The sequence below is a fragment of the Dermacentor andersoni genome, chromosome 9 (genome assembly GCF_023375885.2).
Source record: "Dermacentor andersoni chromosome 9, qqDerAnde1_hic_scaffold, whole genome shotgun sequence".
In the NCBI taxonomy this organism is placed as follows: Eukaryota; Metazoa; Arthropoda; class Arachnida; order Ixodida; family Ixodidae; genus Dermacentor; species Dermacentor andersoni.
In genome coordinates, this window is record NC_092822.1 from 62,603,104 (window position 1) to 62,622,102 (window position 18,999).

General features: G+C 46.3%; 1 protein-coding gene across 2 annotated transcripts in view; it reads right to left on the minus strand.

The window, feature by feature from the left end:
• LOC126528573 (corticotropin-releasing factor receptor 1-like) overlaps positions 1 to 18,999 on the minus strand; it is a 274,062-nt gene that overhangs the window by 20,019 nt on the left and 235,044 nt on the right. For both annotated transcript variants that reach the window (XM_055069140.2, XM_055069141.2), the window contains exons 6-10: positions 8,737 to 8,893; positions 4,278 to 4,408; positions 4,075 to 4,163; positions 3,070 to 3,208; positions 479 to 520 (exon numbers count right to left, since the gene is read on the minus strand). In XM_055069140.2, coding sequence (XP_054925115.1) covers positions 479 to 520; positions 3,070 to 3,208; positions 4,075 to 4,163; positions 4,278 to 4,408; positions 8,737 to 8,893 — 558 coding nt within the window. The remainder of the gene's footprint in view (positions 1 to 478; positions 521 to 3,069; positions 3,209 to 4,074; positions 4,164 to 4,277; positions 4,409 to 8,736; positions 8,894 to 18,999) is intronic.

Consider the following 18,999-nt stretch of genomic DNA (forward strand, 5'->3'; position numbering starts at 1 on the left):
AGCCGGGGTAATGCCTTTAACAATGTCTTGCGAAGTCAAATACCGTCTTGTATTTGACAAATTCTTTGATTATACTTAAAGAGGAATGAAGTGTTTCATCGCGGGCAAAAAAAAAAAAAAATTAGGCGAAAGCACCACTTTCCCAAATATATAAAGCGTAGTAGACATTAAAGAGATAATCAGATTTCAGTGGCAAAATTACTCTGTTCACCTTCTTCTTAGCTGTTTGCGCGTGCTACATTTTGCCGCTAACACTTTCTCGTGTTTCTAGCGGATATTGAATTGCACTTAGACACATACGCAGTCTCGGTTTTCGCAGTTGTAGTGGTCGTGGTGTGAACACCTGCAGCCTGTACGTTATCACAAAGGCCCAGTTCGAAGTAATCAGCGCCTGATACTAAAACCGTACGGTAATAGTCGGGACAGTCAAGCGGATTGCTAAAACGTAGGCCATGAAAAAGCCACAGCTGTGACGTACCTCTGAGTCCATGAAGCAGTACAGCACGGACACGAATATTCCCTGGAAATCAGAGGGAGAGGAAGAGATGAAATAGGAAAAAGGTGTTGCGGAATTTATTGATCAGAATGCGGCAGCATTTCTGCGTTACGTTACATTACCGAGGAGGTATTGATGGGCTAGTTAGTTGGTCATTATTGTTCTAAAGGCAGCGCACTTGTCGACACATGAACGAAAACGAACTCACTCAATCACGAATGCTGATTAATCGGGTGGTTCATTGCTCGCAGTTTAGGAAAAAAAAATACGTTGCATTAGTACGTAATTCGTGAGTTATCCGACAGGAATGAAATCTGCGATGTTTGGGACGATACTGAAGCTGCATATAGATGATTCACTGCTTTGGACAGCGAGAAGTGGAAAATATATGGTAAAGCACCATACGCATGTTCCCGATGTTGAATTTAATCTGCCTCTTGCGAATACGTAATCAATCAAGCAGGAAAAATAACAGCTACTGCAACAAGCGCTGTTGATCTTTGTGATTGAAAGAAAAGAGTATTACAGATTTCGATTCTCTGTCTTGGTGTTGATTTATCTGCTCCTGTTCTCCTGTCCTTCCTGGTCTCGTTTTTCGGTTTCAGCCACATAAATGTTCATTGCACAATCCGAACCAGTCTTACTGAAACCCAAACTATTACCTCGCTTTATTTTTTGCTATTCTATTCCTTTCTTTATGATATTGCTATTTCAAGGCGCTCTACATTTTTGTTTATGTACATGCGGCAACCTCACATTCATTAATTCATCTCGCATTTGTCCGTTTCTCGTAACCACCAAAATTGGCCCATCCTCTACCGTTGCGGGTAAATTTTGTGGACAGTCAGGCCAAATTCAGAAAGAACAGGAATATTTATTACCGCGAACGCAAACATACGCTGCGGCGGAGCATATGCTAAACACTAGCGTGCTCGCGGAACAGCGCATGCACCGAACGCTATTTGCATAAGAGGCATATAGTGTGCGTACGTAGAAGCTGCGGACGTTATTTTACGATTTTATCCAGCGAACAGCGTTCTTAATCAACCGTACCGGGTGTGTTGCCTTGGTGATCCCTTTTGTCACTACTCAACCCCGCTGATGCGCGCAACCTGCTCTGGGAAAGTGTTCTGTAAGTGTCCACCAAGTGGACATGTTCGTTTCGTCTGCCGCTGAAGTTCTGATTGGCTGGGCTTGGGTACGCCTGAAGAGGGAGACAGGCGCCAACAGCCAATCAGTACTTCAGCATCAGAGGTAATGAACATGCCACTAGGTGGGCACTTACAGAATAACCCCCCCGCCCCGCCGCGCGCGCGCTCGGTTAACCACGGTGTCCCACCTTTGTTTCTAGCAGGCCAAACGGAAGGCATGCGTGCAGGCAAACGCGTCGCGGGACAAGGGAAGGTGGTAGTTTGACTAGTTTTTACACTTTTGCCGCGCCGAACAGGCTAAATGGCGGCAGTGCCGTAGCATGTCTAGCCGGTCACTACGCTTGAACTTTTTGACCAGCTCTTCCGCAATCCCGGTATTCTCGTCGCCCTTCGGTGCAGCTCCCGATTCCAAAACAAGCGGGGTGCCAACCGCTTCAGATCTAAGAAGTCGTCGCCCTGAATGGTGTATTCGTTGTTCACTGACGTTTGTATTTGCTCTATAGTCTTGTGCCAAGATGAGAGAGAGATAAAAGCAAATGACTGGGCTACCCTGCACTGCGAAAGGGGACGAGGAGTATATGAAACATTGAAAGCAGAGATAAAAAAAGCGAACGGGGTGAAGGATGAACAACGTAAGACAGTGTCTGTGTAGGAGCTGTCACACAGTTTGAGAAGTCACCACGTAGCCTTAAACAATGTCATTATATCCCACTCGGATATAAAACCCTACACAGTACACATACTCAGTTATCGGCACAATCCGGCGTTTCTTAAGAAACTCAGAAGCGTGTTTATGCACCGCATTGATGATTTAACGGAAAAATATTGACGACAATTTAGCGCTGTTCTCGCGGTATTTTTCGCGGTTTTGGCCTCCGAGGTTTGTCAGCGCGTGCAGTAAGACACGACCGCCCCTCATTTTCAGAAGTCATACGCTACGAAGCTTTGCTTGCAGTTTGTACTGCGTATAGATGGCGCTACATGTACTTTATGATGACGATCATCATTAATATTCACGGAAGACAAAAGTGTGGTCGGTGCTGTGGCACGCTACACGAAAAAAACAAGAAAAAAAAAAAAACAAGACAAAAGTGAACTTTTTATACCAGCGAATATTGGCTCACGTGCCCAGCGTTCACTCTCGACACTCGGCAAGAGAAGCCCTAACCGCACAACTGCAAGGCCTGGGCGGCGGTATCTGTCTGCGTTTGTTGGCGTAGCGCTCGCTTCCGTTATTATAGAGGACTAGCTAGCACCATGCTTTGCGGCGTATACCATATGGCATTAGCGTTGAGTCAGGAGCCAGCGATAACGCAAGCGTCTTGCACTACACTAAAGCTCTCTAATGGTGAGCACCATACAGCTTATGACCTCATACTGCAAGCTACACAGCTTCGAAGAATTTCGAAGCACCAGCCATACCTGCGACGACTGGAGCACGGCGTTGATGATCATGTAGGCTTCCTTGAGTCCCATGGTCTCGTTCTGAGGGTTGATGCAAAACAGCAGGTGCGTGATGCCCAGCAGAGGAAAGAGCAGCGCCGTGGCCTTGATGGCTTTTCTGCAGACAGAGGCACAACATACTGATTCAACGAGGGTCATCAGACTCTTTTGAGCACATTCGTTTTCTTTACGGAACTGTGTGTTTATCCCAGTGTCATTTTACTCTCTTGTGTGTCTTACATTACATTCGTGTGCTGAACTCCCAAATGTTTAAAGATATTTGACTGTATCCAGTGCTTTTTTTTGCGCTTTTAATTTTGCTTGCCCTGCGAAGAGGAATAGCCGGCACCATTAAAGGCACCAACCATTCCTTTAATTTCATAATGATAACCAAATAAACAAAGAGAGAATGTAACTAATGTACAGAGCCAAAGGTATCGTTCCATGGTTCACTCTGCGCAAATAATTTGAGACGTGCCCAGGAAAAGCTCTATACTTCCCCTGTAGGGGTGATCAACTATGGTCTAACAAGGAATATCGCTGACTCGACACCACTTGTTCGATCACTGAGGATTACTTCCGTTTTCCTGGGAAACTAAACATTCTGTCAGAGCTTGCTGCTGACTCTGGCGTGGCCGAGAGAGTTTTACAGTGGCCCTGGCACGCTTTTCACTTCCCCGTTCCTCCTCAACAGCCACAAATCCCGCTTACAAAAAAATAGACAATGCTGATTTGAAATAAACGTTAATTCGTCTATTTCATTAAGTGCAAGTCATATTTCCCTAACTGAATCAGTAAAGGCAGCCAATTTTACTGCGTTTATCTCCTCTGGCGACGAGATAACACATATTCATTTACTAAACTGATGTAGAATCGCATGTGCTGTTTGGCCGTTTGCTCTTAGCTTAAGACGCACGAAGCAGATCGTAATCACGAAACTCCCACCCAATATGACACGAAAGGGGATTAAAAATGAATACTTGCCTGAACTGTGTTGTCTCCAATGCTGACGCCTTGGGCTTAATGCGTGTCACGAGGATCCTTACGATGTTCACCAGGAACACGGAGTTCACCTGTCAGTAAGATACGGTGGTCGTTCTCGCAGGTGATCATCATGAAAAGGTGAGGTTCACCAGGCACAGAACACGCAAAACACACTCAACAAGCCCGCGCTGCGATCAACGCACCAGTATAGCGACAAGGCGCGGAGCTATGAGTATCCAGACGTAGGAGCTGGACCCATAGCCTTCCCAACATGCCGTGCGCAGCTCCTTCTCTGTCAGGTACGCCCAAGCCAGGATGAAAGCCAGGGGCAATCCTGCAGTCAAAGGGTCTCTGTTAACGAAAAAAGCTTTATTCTTTTGATCTCATCGATTAAAAAGAAACATGTCTGAGTCAGTAGCCATGAGATGAGCTAATAATCCAGTACTCCTAAAAACGATTAGGAACGGTAATGCAGAGGGAAAAACGAAATGAAGACGTAAGACACACGTACAACACTTCCTTTGACTTCGTCCATGTCTTTCGTGCAGCTTTGCCATTCGTAAACAGAAGCAACCGGAAAAAACTTCTGTCCTAGTCAGTTATTAAGCTGCATTCAACACACGAAGCTACTTCAATAACGTTTCAGCACTTCTGAGCAGAAAGCACGCATAAAGTGTGGAAGTGCTGCATAGCACTTCAATATTTTTGGGCTCTAAAACAGTTATTAAATTTTCACAGTGGTATTATTTCAACCGTAGTGAACGAATAAAGGAACGATATGTTTGAGACGATTCAAATGCTTCAGATCACTTTGTGATTGCAGAGTTGATAAATTAAAATTTCTGGCAAGTTTAACATCTGTTGATACGTCGTTCCAGAGTCTGGCATCTGCAAGTTCGATTAGCCGTTCCTCATAGCTACAAGAAGAGGAAACAAGATTGAAATTTGCATTCGTCGCACATGTTGTGTTGCAGGCGGGAAGGAAAGGCATACTAAATGTACAGTGACTTTTAGTTCTGATTACATTGTTTATAACCACAGAAAATTTTGCAGTTACGTAATGTCGTTAGTGGCACTATATGCAGTTTGTGGAAATGGTAAACAAGAAGGTGATTCGGAGATGGCAAACAAAGCTCTAAATTCCTGTTAGGTTGCGTCCGTCTAACCTTTTTGTAGAATATAAGTATCTTTTTTTTACGTTAGACCACATGATTCGATGCAGTGATTTGTCTGACCTTAAAATAGATCAAAACGCAATACTGTGCAAAGTGCGAGCTATGAAAATCTTAGGTTCACTTGTCGAGAAATGGTGCCGAACAAGAAGTCAGAACAAAACAAAATATACAACGAAACGAAAAGCAGGAACGAGTTCATGAAACGAAAGTACGAAAAGCAACGTGCTGCATGAAATTCAAGAGGAGTGGAAAGAAAAGAGAGAAAAGAATGCAGGCCTGTCCTATCGGAGTTTTTGTAGCTAAAGATTAGGGCGTCCTTCCCACCGAGACACCGAGCCGCTTCAGAAAGCAAGCTGGGCCCGTACTCGCAAGAAACACTGTTACGCTAAAATTGATGTTAAGAAAAAAATTCCAGCCAATCGTGACGCTGAACATGCCGTTAGCGGACGCGGATTTCTAACGGCAAAGCGAACGCATGAAGGAAATACTTCGTGAATTTGGTCGCCAGTCACGTGATTCGGAGGTGTGAAGCTTCGCACAGCAGTTGAACGCGTCCCGGAGAAGGGCCTAACGTGCAGCTTTCAGCCGGCCGCCACTCGCCCTGGACTATATGTCTCACACGTATCTGGCGCGACTGCGTGAGCTGGAGCCGGATCTACAACGGGCTATCGTGAGATGCGAGCGCGCAGCTCGATGCGAACCAAGAAGCCGGTTCTCAATCTGGGCTCTGTCCGATCTTTCTTTCAGACCTTCTCGGAAGTTTCCGCAGTGTACGCTATTCGTTCATTATGAACCAACTAGTTCGCAACAAAGCGCACTTATCTCAACGTATGGGATCATGGACAAAACGATTAACGATCATAACGATTAACATAGCTTCGCTATAAAGCTGCACTGTTCTCTCTGGAAGAAGAAAGAAAAGGTAGAAAAATCGGAATGGGCCTCGCTAGAAATACAAACAAACAAACAAACAAACAAACAAACAAACAAACAAACAAACAAACAAACAAACAAACAAACAAACAAACAAACAAACAAACAAACAAACAAACAAACAAACAAACAAACAAACAAACAAACAAACAAACAAACAAATAAACAAACAAACAAACAAACAAACAAAGCAAGCACACAAGAAAACGCACAAACAAAACAACATGAAGCTATGCCTGGCACAAAAAAAAAGGTGCTATGCCTGGCACAAACAAAACAAAATGGTGCTATGCCTGCCTACAATATGACAATGTCCCGTTATCTAGCACTCCAGGCAGTGTACGCGCGTCGTATGCCAAGTAAGAGAGAGAGAGAGGCAAAGAGAGAAACGAAAACAACAATGGGACCCTAAAAAAAATACATTCTTTCCATGCTTTGTCGCCAAGCGTGGAAGCGTCGTGCATGCAAGACGCGCCCGGCGCACCTAGCTGCGGAGTTTTCTCTCAGAATGAAAGCGCGAAAGTGCTACGCAACAAAGGAGTGAATTTCGATGCGGGCGACTTTGAAAAAAGCGGCTCATTTCAAGAGGCCAGAAGGCAGCCAAACGCGTAAAGAGAATACGAGCAAGAATGGGCGGTGCCTAAAGTGCCATTGAAGGGAATAGTAAGAACGGTGCTAGTCGTGTGATGGAATGACGTGTAAGCTCGACCACTTTGCCATTTCTTGGCTCTATTGGTTCGGAAGAGAGGCCGATCGCTGCGTGCACCTCATGACTTCTCGTCACTTTCTTCGTGCGTTTCTTCATTTTTTTTTTCGATCACGTGCGACCGTAGGAATTTCACTAGCAGTTGAAAGAGCGACCCCCCCTTTTCACCTCCTGGAGTCCGCGGCGTGCAAATGCAGGCTCATTCTTAAGATGTTTCGAGGCTTATTTTTCTCAGCAGTACAGTCGCGTTGAATTGATTTCACGAGGCTGTCACCTCAGATGACAAGCGGTAGCTAATGTCACGGGCGGCATCGCACGGCAACGCCGCTATAATCGCCGCAGGGATGCCAAAGCGCTACGTTTCAACGGTAATTTGCATTGCGGTCACTCCGTATGTAGCCATCAGCACTGCGGTCGCGATTGATGCGCTAGCACGTGATACGCGCATAGACGGAACGGATTCTACGTGATACGAAGAACACCGAACACTGAGTAAACAATACTCTCGAATTAATAACACGATGTCAGGGGCACAACGGGAGGTCGGGGGGTGGGAGGCACTGTAGGGTATACTATGTGAGCGCATAAGTTCCGGCATGTATCGGGGAGGGAAGGTGAGCGAAGTTCCTGCTTTCTAGATCCGCTAACGCACGATGTCATGAATCTGCGAAAAAAAAGAAAGGCTTCAGCGTTCCAGTTAACAACGTCTCGCACTGTTAGAGGCCATTCATTTGGGAAACTGGGAATTGGAACGCCGATGTATATCGTAACGCATTTTAGGGTAGCAGATCTAGAAAGTGGTGCTAGTTTTAAATATTCTGCTAAGCCGACACAATTTCGCTACTCTTCGGCTTGAATATTACAATTGGAGCAGGTGCCGAAAAGCCCACGCAACAGGCAAACAAACATATCAAGTCTGCAGTTGTTTCTTCTGAACATGTTTGATCTATTAAGAATAAAGGCATTCGTAATAATAAACGGATAACCAAGGTTCGTATTGCAATGTTAGCAATGCTGCAGACCCGGGTCTAAAAGACGCTGTCACGTGAACTCGTGCTACATAGTTTGCACTTACTACACTCCGCTTCAGACTTAGCAGGCAACGCGGTGGAAGCTACTCAAGTAGTTCGATCGTAGAAGTATCACTCCACGCGGTTCGCAGTGCAGTTGTTTTGGATGTGCTGCGGTTTCTACGGAATTGACGCTTCATATATTAGAACTACAAAATGCTACGTTAAGTCAAGTATCATCTCCGTTCTTTTATAAGCATCGGGAGTGCTACGTGCTTTGGTCGCGAGTGCGGGCGGTGCGCTGTGGTGAATGGTGGTAGGAATGCGTCACTCTGCTGCTTCGGTGGTGAATAGATTCAGATCTGTGACGCCGTCCACGCAATAAATACTTTATATTTAACGACACATGCGACGTAATATTAGATTTAATTATATGATGCGTACCGATATCTTCCTTTCCTATGTGATGCATTACCTTTTTGTTTTTGCTTTCTTTTTTGTCACGACTGCAAGCAGCGCGAGAAGTCTATCCAGGGTTCGTAGCACTGCCTGCTACGTATGACAGGGGAGCATAATTACTCGCACATCCGACACCCCGCTTCGAGCTAACTTTTTCGGTATATCGTCATCGATATCCATTAAAGCGACCGCCACAATTTCCCTCGAAGGCGTCCTCAGAGAATCGCCCCCCCCTCCCCCTTCTTCCTCCTCTTCTTGCCATAAGCAGTACGCCGTTTATACTGCCGCGCAATCCGAGCCCATTTAGTTCGGATATCAAGCGCCGCGCGCGACGTGTGATCAGAAATGACGACAGATGACAGCCACCGGTGGTGCTCACCCCAGCCGAGCGCGTAGTAGAGCCGGAAGGGCGCGTCCTGCCGGAACACGGAGACTGCGACGCGCGAATGCAGGAGCAGTCCCTCGACGAACATCCAGTTGATGGAGGCTGTGGCCGCGTACATCTTCAGCGACAGCACGCACTTGCACAACACGGGCTGCGCAGAGTGCGAACGGAGCACGTTAGACGAATTTCTCGACTGAACTGTAACAGGCTTTCCATAGAGAGAGAGAGAGAGAGAAGGTAGAGAGAGGAGGGAGGGAGAGAGAGAGAGAGAGAGAGAGAGAGAGAGAGAGAGAGAGAGAGAGAGAGAGAGAGAGAGAGAGAGAGAGAGAGAGAGAGAGAGAGAGAGAGAGAGAGAGAGAGAGAGAGAGAGAGAGAGAGAGAGAGAGAGTAACCAGTTCGCATCTGGTTTGCTGCCCTACACTGGGGTGTGATGGGGAAGCGGGCAGAAAAAAAAAATGAAGGGAGAAGGATAGGAAGAAGTGTGACGCGCGCGCGCACTCAGAACAGCGTTCACCGCGGAATTATGACAGGTCGTTGCAGAGCTGTCATGACAGAAAAAGAAAAGAAAAAGCTTTTACATAGGAAGTTTCCTGAAGTCTGTGCAAACTCAGCATCAGTTTTTTTCTAGGATGTGACGGAAGTTATTTTTTTTACTATTAAACGAGGAATGACGAACACTGTTAGGAAGACTTCGTAGAGCTTCTCGATACAATAACTCGAATGATATTACAATATTCCACGAATTTACGCCGGAAAAACAGAACACAATATATGCCGTTCAGTTAGTGTACGACATCCACCGCGTTTTTATTCGGCAATGGAGAAATGTACACTGCGCGAATAGGGTACAAAAAGGAGCCGAACAGAACTAGTTCGCTATGCACGTTGAATAACGGCAAATGTGCCGCAGGAATTAAGATGTGTTTGTTTCGTGAATGGTCGCTACGCTCTATCAACGGACAAGAAAAAATGACGCAGAACATTCTCATCTAAGGTAGAACGAAACTTCAGTTCTGGAAGGTACACGTTGGATGGAAAGCAGTCTCGTAGAGAAAAACGCGAACTTGTGCCATTTACTCGAACGCCGATTAACTTGGCCTTTTAATTAAATTACTCGTTTCGTAGTAGTTGAGACTTTCTTAGTTAGGGCTTACAGATTAGGGCTTACAGTTACAGATTCGGTGGGAAACTCCTAACGGTGGTTTTCACCGGAGTCGCCTCCAATGAATGGAAAACCATTCCGTTTACTACGCTGCTATTTCGCACAAAACAGAATGCAAAGGACGAACAAATGGGCAAACACACAACTGTTTGCTACTACTACTACTACTACTACTACTATTATTATTATTATTATTATTATTATTATTATTGTTGAGAGCACAGTCATGTGGCGACAGGAATAATATGATGAATTGTCGAGGAAGTTATGTCATCACATGGTTATTGGTCTCCTTCTCACACTTTGAATGACGCTGGGAAAGCTAGCCTTTAAAGTAATTTACAAAAGCCATGTTTTGTCACTGAGAAAGCAGAAGCGCTCATACGAGTTTCGTCTCTCTTTTCCATCACTTGTTTTCTATTTTTCCTTTTAGGGACCCTTTCTCGTCTGAGAGGCTTGCAGTGAGTATGAGAACAATAACCATTGGGTAGTTTTCGCGCTTGTTCCGTGGCTGCCCTATTCGATGTCTTTTGGGCAAAATACCAGCGCAGTATAACATATTTATGCACCAACCAGCCCCAGTTGAAGTTTATTGACGGACCGCACGCCGTCAAGATTTTGACTGTTGGCTTTTCCATCAAGTATATCGAGGTCTGCAGAATCTCAGCAGGAATACTTTAGAGCGTCATAAAACATTCTGTAAGGACAGGGCTCGCGAACAGAATCATGAAAGTTTCGTAATTAAGGCGGTGAAGTTGCTACGCGTCGGCCCTTGCGAGAAGTAACGCCAGGGTCGCATGCCGGATTAATTAGTACACATAGTTTGTGTTTGCGTAATTTCTGCAACATTCTTTCTAAAATAAAACTGTTATCGTGCTTAGTGGGTATGAAGACACTGGAGACCATTAGTCCTTTGCTTCATCGGTTTACACAATTTATTTATCGCGCGGTTTGCCACATGACATGCTATCGTTAAATAAATGCAGGCAGTCGTTCTTCGTGAAGAAAATGGATAAGTGGCTTGCCGAACCTGTCAACCAAAATTAAGTGCTTTTAGTCTGTATTGGGTCCGAGTAAAAGCAAAACATTTTTTTGATTCCGCGGGAAACATGTTATTGCCCCAAACTTATTTATCAGGATACCGCCGTTGCGGAAAAAATGTTTGGCATTCCATCCCTACGAAGCATGTCATAGCAACAATATTAGCATACCTACCTGCCATAATTGTGCAAGGTTTCTGTTTTTTTTTATCTTTAGGCTGTAATACAAAATATAGCAAGCGCCCATAGCGGCATTGTGCAACGTATGTACTAGATGCCACTCAACAAAGACAATGCCACGGAAACTTGGAGAAATAAATCGCCGCCCCTTCCAGTCTGTGAAGGTGGTCGAACAGCGAAGCTGTTTTAGTTACACCGAGTGCTACAACATGCAAGTCAAACTTCGTGAGCAGTCTATATTGTAAATCTTCTGTTTCCCCATTCTTTCACCTCATTTCCGTGTTTGTGTGCTTTGCGTGGTGAGCGTGCTTTAGGCGTGCTTTTTCTTTGCGGTTCTCCCGGTGCTTTTTTTTTTTTTGCGTGAGGTTTCTGTGGCGCGCAGCTCGGAATCAAGCCTACAACGGCGAACCCGTTCACGCGCCAACTCTCGCTGACGCTCGCGGTAGGCAGCTTCTTTCTCAGGAGTACGCAGTACTTGTGGTCTTCCCATAGTTGTAGCTGGGATGGAATGTGCGGAACCACTAATGCAAAGCTCCGTATATTGGGCGCAAGGCCCACTAGTGGAGATGCGGGCGCTGCAATCGTTTTGACGATTGGTCGGATTGGTTTGACGATTGACGCCTTTGTGTTTCTCAGTGAGGTTCCACACACGTTCGGCTCCGACGGAGAGAACGACGTCGGTGACGGCATGCCCGCAGTCCGCCGTTGTCGCTTGCGTTCGATGGCTCGAGTTTGCTCGGTGGCGTGGCTAGCGGCATCCGCCCGGCATTGCCGCTTGCGATTCTTCAAACTTAAAGTGTTTCTAGATTAAATCTGTCCGTCACGCGAGACAATGAATGGCTCGCACCCCTTTAAGCAGTGGCTCGTACCCCCGTAAACGCGGCCTGCCCACGACGACGACAGAAGTGAAATTCTACGCTGGAATGACGAGCGGCAAAGGAGCCAGCTGTGAAAGAAGAAGACGACGACGACGACGACGACGAACGCGGTAGCTGCGCCACGAGCGCGTTCGCGTGGTAGCGCTGTGGAAGACGACAATGACGCTCGAGCTACTGCTAATGATGATAGTTATAGCGAACTCCGAAATCGATGGCACAGGGTTCGCGTAAACAGCTTCGCTCTAATAAGGCTAGCAAGTTATCCAATATTTCGCGCTGCTGCTGAGATAAATCGTTTAAAGGGCGGCAATCTCTAAAGACCGCTTGAAGCGTGATGGTGTAAGGTAGTTGAACGTTTTTTTTTATTGAAGTGCTCTTACGTAGAAATTTGCAATAAGAGCACCCGTCCCCGCATCAGCGTCTCCTTGTACTTGAAAAGAAAGAACAACAAAGAAGAAAGTGAAACTAAAAATATATACACCTTTTTTTTTCTTGGAAAGGGAGAATGAGGATGACCTAGTGCTTCAGAAGAACGCTTTTTATACCGCCAGTAAGCATTCGCCGAAGCTCACACGCAATCCGCGCATCACAGTTGGGCTCAGCTTTTTAGCGCAGTCGCTCAGTGCGGTGTAAATGTGGTGCCTTAAATAATCTCTCCGGAAAACTGCAAGGGGGACAAAGTTTAGTGAAAGAGACAACAAAGTTACGAAATAAACCTTTACGGGCCCTTCAGAGGAAACCGTATGTGCTTTCTTTGTACCTTATTGCTACATCGAAGTGACCTAACGAGGAATTGGGAGTTAAGCTGGCATTAGTAAGTTACGCTTTCGGAATTATGGAAAGCCTGACTCCTATGGGATGTCCGACCGCTTCTTTACGGTGCTCCAACTTGTATTTGCAGGGATGCGGAGGCCGCTTTTCGAGACTGGCCCCGCAGACAGGCTGCCTCCCAGCCGAACGTGCGAGGTGTTCCCAGCGCGGCGCTTTGAATGTACCCGGTGAATGCGTTTTGAGCGCCGGATTTCGACCAGCCGAATGCAAACCACACCTCACGAGAGCACTATAGAGCCCTCCAAATCAACCAGTAGAATGTACCACCAGTGCGAGCAGTGGGCTTTTGTACAGGAGAAAACGCGATAAATGTGAAAGGTGGAGGTCGACGCCCCTTCGAAGTTCCGGCAGATTATTCTGACGTCGTCGATTCTGACAGTGTTTCCTTCGTTTTAGTCAATGTTCCATGGACAGAAACAGAGTATCTTGCATTATAAATAAACCAAAGACTGAACGTACAAAGTTTGTCGAAAATTTTCTGCCTTAAAACGGCCAAATTAGGACAAAATACCTTGAAATTTGTTACGTCACAGTGATATCCAGGCAAATTTCAGCCTCTACATATGTTCTGGTAATAAACGTTCATTCATACAATATATATATATATATATATATATATCATGAACTCATTTATTTATTGCATTTAATACTCCAACTAAGGACTGCAACAATTCTTTAGTCAAAGGAATGAAAACAGAGTTTTGTAGGTCTACTTGCCCCCTTAAACTGATTTAGTGTTTTCCTTGAGTATTAAGATGGAGACCCGGCTAACCAGGCAAGAACGCTGGAACTCGCTGAAGCGCGCAAACCCCTCGTGCCTGCTTCTAAGGCGTAAGCACAACGCCCGCTCTATCCTTAGGCACCCAAAATCTCTTCTCCTTCGGGGCAAGGGCGCCCTAATCCCTCTGTGTGTCTGCTCCCTCACCCGTAATCCTTCCCAGGAGGAAGCAGTGTCTCTTCGGAGAGTACGGACGAGGGCGGCTCTTACGCTTTCCGTCACCTGAGCCTTGGGCTCCAACACCTGAGACCCGGCGAGGAGCCCGAAGCTACACTTGACGTTGTTTAAGCTCCTCGAGAGTATACGCTTGTGTGTGTCCACTTGTTTGCCTCTGTCCCTCAATACACATAAACAACATTTAGTATGTATTGCCAGCAAGAACTAACGTGAACGCTCGTTATTCCAAAGCAATTTTCACAAGCATCTGTTGCGTACGTTACCCACTACCCGTGACTATGGACAGAAACGCTGGACACGCGAATAAAAATTTTAAGATCTGCCGACCTATCGATTGGTCAAACTGACGCGTTGGGGCTGTGGATTACAAGTTTATAAGTCAGCGCAAATTATACTGATTATAGTCAAGCTATGGTCAGCGCAAATGTGTAGCTAATCTCACAGGCCGTAAAGCAAACTGTCCGAAAAACGATAATAAAAAGCTAGAGGCTGTTTGGTTGACGCTCAAACTCCGGCGAGGTTGACATCGATTGCCAAAACATTTCTTCTGTGGCCGTGCCGTCCCGACGGTTCACTATTTTGCACATGTTCGTAGCGTCACGTGCAGTATATTACAACTTCGTGTATTCTACTAACCCTGGTACGTGCATATAGTACACGTAATGGCAAAGCTCACGTTGAACACGAACGAATGCGTGAACAGAGCACAAAGGAAAGCTGAACATTTCATGGAACACAATGAGACGAGGTTCACTTATATTTCTGTCTCGAAGAAATTTTTTTGAACGTTGCTGTAACGCGATATTTAGAAAGGAATGCACCGGATATTACAATGCTATTACGACTTCCAGTAATCGAAGGAAGTCGCACCCTACAGCGAACGTTTCGACCAGGGGACAGGCTTTCGTCATGTCAGAAACAAGCCTCAAAGACGTCTTTCATATTCCTGCGCCAACATTGTGTAGAAGATAGCTTACAGTTATACAGGCTCTTCAAAGTTAAAATAAAATTCATTTTAATAAAACGCTAAGCTACGCCATATCTGCTTGCCACCGTAGTTTATGCGCTCTGGCGCATGGATATGGTGCGACAAATAAGAGTCACCAAACAAACGATTAACGAAAACTTCCTAATAATTTTTTTTACTGTCCAGGTTATGATATACGCTTATATTTGAAACGTTAGACTTGTCCGAGTGTCCTAATGGATAAGTCGTCTGACGAAAACTTCCTAATAAATTTTTTTTTACTGTCCAGGTTATGATATACGCTTATATTTGAAACGTTAGACTTGTCCGAGTGTCCTAATGGATAAGTCGTCTGACGAAAACTTCCTAATAAATTTTTTTACTGTCCAGGTTATGATATACGCTTATATTTGAAACGTTAGACTTGTCCGAGGGGCCTAAAAGATAAGTCGTCTGACTTCGGATCAGAAAAATTGAAACGTTAGGACAATCGTATTTGAAAACAACTTCATTTTTGTTTAAAAGGGCCCTGAACCACCCCTCGAGCTTGGTGAAATAGCATAGTCCACGGGTAGCGTACACTGCTGTGAACATTTCAGGCAAGTTTTGCTGTCGTACGCGGTGCGGTGAGCTCGCAGGCGGATCGCGAAGTCACCTTTCTGTCAAACTCTCTCTTTTCAAACGAACGCTCTGTCCTCACTCTCTTCTACACGCACTATTTCATCATCGGACGCACTATGGGGAACCAGCGCTGGAGTTTTCACGGCGCCTGCAGCGCCGCCCTGGCGGTCAGAACGTGCACAATGCAGCCTCCCCCGCGGACGAAAATTGCGTTGCGTGCCCTGAAAGTCGAAGGAAAACAAAAGGGCGCCGACGATACTGTTGCGTATACAAGTGCCACAACTAAGTCGGGATGAGGGAGGATGTATATCCTTCTGCGTCTTTCCATCTAAACCCTACGAACAAGAGCGGAGGCGGCGTTGGATCCAAGCAGTCAGGCGAGCGGAGTAAGCTCCCGTCTTGTCGCCCTGTCAAGCGGTGTCGGGCTGGTTTCTAAATCAAATTTCGCGTGTATCCTTGGTTTATTCGATAGTGAAGACGGTCAGCCATGGCAGACAGTACCAAACAGCAGAATCTGCTGTCGGTATTTCGTCGGAAACAAAATGAGCAATAGCATGCACCATCCGGCATATGTACCATTTTTCCTTCGCAATGCCACCGCCAAGCCCCTTCCAACGCCACCGCACCAAGTGAACGATACGAAAGGTAAAAATTATCCATTCATTGCCAAGAATTATGTGGGAGGGAAGCTGCCTTGTAATACGAGTTGTATGCGCATAGTGCCGGCGCACGCGCGACTAAGCCACCTGTGGTTTATAAAAATGCGCATGCGGATGAGGACTCGGCGCTGAGATGCATCCGGCAAATTAATGTAATTAGTGCTAAATGTAGCCAGGATTGTTACGGATCAAGTAGCCGAGCACTCAAACCTTTGCTTGCGCGAGTCAGCTGATGCGATAAAGCTTTCTTCTCCATTGACTGCTGTGGCGAAGTAACATCAGAATTTTTTATGTCTAGCCAGAGAAATATGGAATATCTTCAGGCCAACTAATACTTACGAAACCATAGCGCAGCACGACCGGAGCCATAACTGCTAGATTTGCGAGGCAGGCAGCCACGCAAGCATGGCATATCGATACACGACGCAACCGTTAAAGAAACACACGTGCTCGCCGCGACGCACTGTGAAAAATGTACAAAGCTTAAAAAGCTTCTTTCGTCATTTCTTCACTTGATGGCGCTAGCTTCTTTACAAAAACTCCACTTGAAGCGGCGCGAAAACGGAAACATACGAACTATAATACGGCTGCGTATGTGTGTGTCGTCTGGTTGTGTGGCTGGAATATGCCGCGTTTCGTCACCAGGGCGGCGTGCAACGCACTCTTTTCGACGCGCCGCCTATCCAGCGCTGGTTCCCCATTTGGTCATTCCCTTAGACCGCTGTTATTGGCCGATAGCTGACATCAAGCTGCGGTCGGCTGCGTGGCGCAGATACCGTGGCCGCCGCGGGGTGCCGCCACCAGTCCACTGGCTCAGCGCACTGCGGCTCGCCGAGGACAACGCCGTCTGGTTTATGTTTAGGGCGTCGTGGGCACCAATGGCGGAAGTCGGGAAGTCTACGTTAGCATCCGAAATGAAATTTGAACTGCGCGCCACGGTGACATTTAGAAGGCGGAGCGTTGCGGCCACGCCACACTGCACCGTAGCCTTCGCACTGCAAGGCATCGAAGAAGGAACGGGAGCATAGCGGAGGACGTGTTTGATTGCCAATAACTCCGCTTCTGCCGAACGCATTGAAATACTTTCTGTGGCAAAGTATTTCTGAAATAGCCTATTTTCACTTCAACTGTCTCTCTCCATTTCGATAAAAAGTGGTTCAGGCCGTCTTTAATTCTCCTGGATCGCTTCCGTTCCGATATACTTGTCGGCGAATTGAGCCAGTGACTCAGCTAATTTCGCATTCAGTGCATAGATCTCGCCACAGCGTGAAGCCCCCCCTCCTCCCCTTCATTGTTACGTAGCTTGCTGTGGGTGGCATATATTGAACAGGGTCTAGTTCAGCACGCGCAGGCTGCAGCGAAATCGTCGGGCCTGACGTTGTGACGAGATCCACGTCCTAGAATGGAAAATTAGCTGATTAAGCGTAAAATTTGATTGTGGGCTTTCCGTGGTGGAAATGCCGCCCATCGCTTTGGTTGATCGGTCAAACTTTGCAATTATTTTCTGTTTTCTTGCGATCCTCTCGTGTGCCTTTAACACGTGGGGAAATGTTAAAATAAACGTCACGTAAAAGTTGAAAAAAAAATCGCGCTTTTCTAGTCCGCTGTCAAGCAAAAATAGGGTCAAGAGGTGACATCGCACCCCGAAGCGCGCGTCTAGCGCGACTTTGCGTTCACGGAATGCCGCCGTTTTGGAACCATCGTAAAGAGGAGAGAACTGACCTTCAGAGTGACATAACGCCGTAATTCTCCGTGCAAAAATAAAGTGATAGAAGCTAACAAAAAAAAAAAAGAGAAAAGTCAATCGTCGCTATTTCTTCCTGATGAGACACGGACACAGGAAGCGCTACTATTGGCTGACACAGATTCAAATCGCCGGTGCGCGCTTCGAGCGCATTTTGACGGCGGCGAGCTGCGCATTTCTTTGTCCTAAGTTTGGCGATTGCAGTAGGGTGCGTCGCTGGCTTGTGTTAGTTTCCTGAATGCGTTGTGACGAAAGCGCCCGTTTTAGCTCGAAAATGGATTAAAGAACCACAGAAACCTATTCGCTAACGAAAAGGAAAAGAAATGGCTCAACCATGTGTCTACGCTAAAGAAGACAAAGTCGTCGTGCGAGGGCGAATCAGGAAATCCTTGCCCCTATTCTTATTAGCCAAGATAAGACACATGCAGGTAATTGCAAATATACCAAGTATTCTACGTACCTTACACTATTTTTACACATAATATCCACACCGGTTCAGACATCTGTCCCATGGCAGCACTAAATTTCAGATGACCCTGTGGTAGAATACGTCAGCCTGACTGTGGCTGTGACTGCGGCTGACATGAAACCTTCAGGTACCCTAAGGGCCCGTGAACGATGTCGTGAACACTCCCATACGAAATGCCAAGCTCCTGGGAAATATCCTTGAGGCGCGCACGCATATCCGCTTTCACAATTGCATCCGCACGGGAAATGCTGTCGTAAGCCAGCGGCGCACGCGGCCTCCCCGAACGTTCATTGTCATGCAAGTATTCACGTCCTTTTGCTAACTCGCAACACCACCACTTCACACTTCTCAAAGCGAGACACCTTTCCCCATACGTGGGCTGCATTTCCCTGTTTATTTCTATGGGCGTCCGTACCTTGCTGCATATAAAACGAATCACACTTCGTTGCTCGTAGGCCGTGCATGAGTGAAGCACAACTGCCATCTTCAACAACTGACAACAGCGCCGCGCCGCGGAGCTACCGGCAGATAAGGCCAGGGCGGTCCGAGAAAGGTTCACCCATGGGAATAGATATGGTGACTTCGCATTTACAGCCGCAAGTTGGCTAAAAAAGTAGGGGCAAAGATTTTCTGATTCGCCCTCGTACATAGTGTTACAATAGAATCGATAAATAAGTGTTTATCATATCTCTCTATTCTGTCTCTGTCTTTTTCATGGTCATTAGTCCCTGATTTCGTATCTTATTCGTAT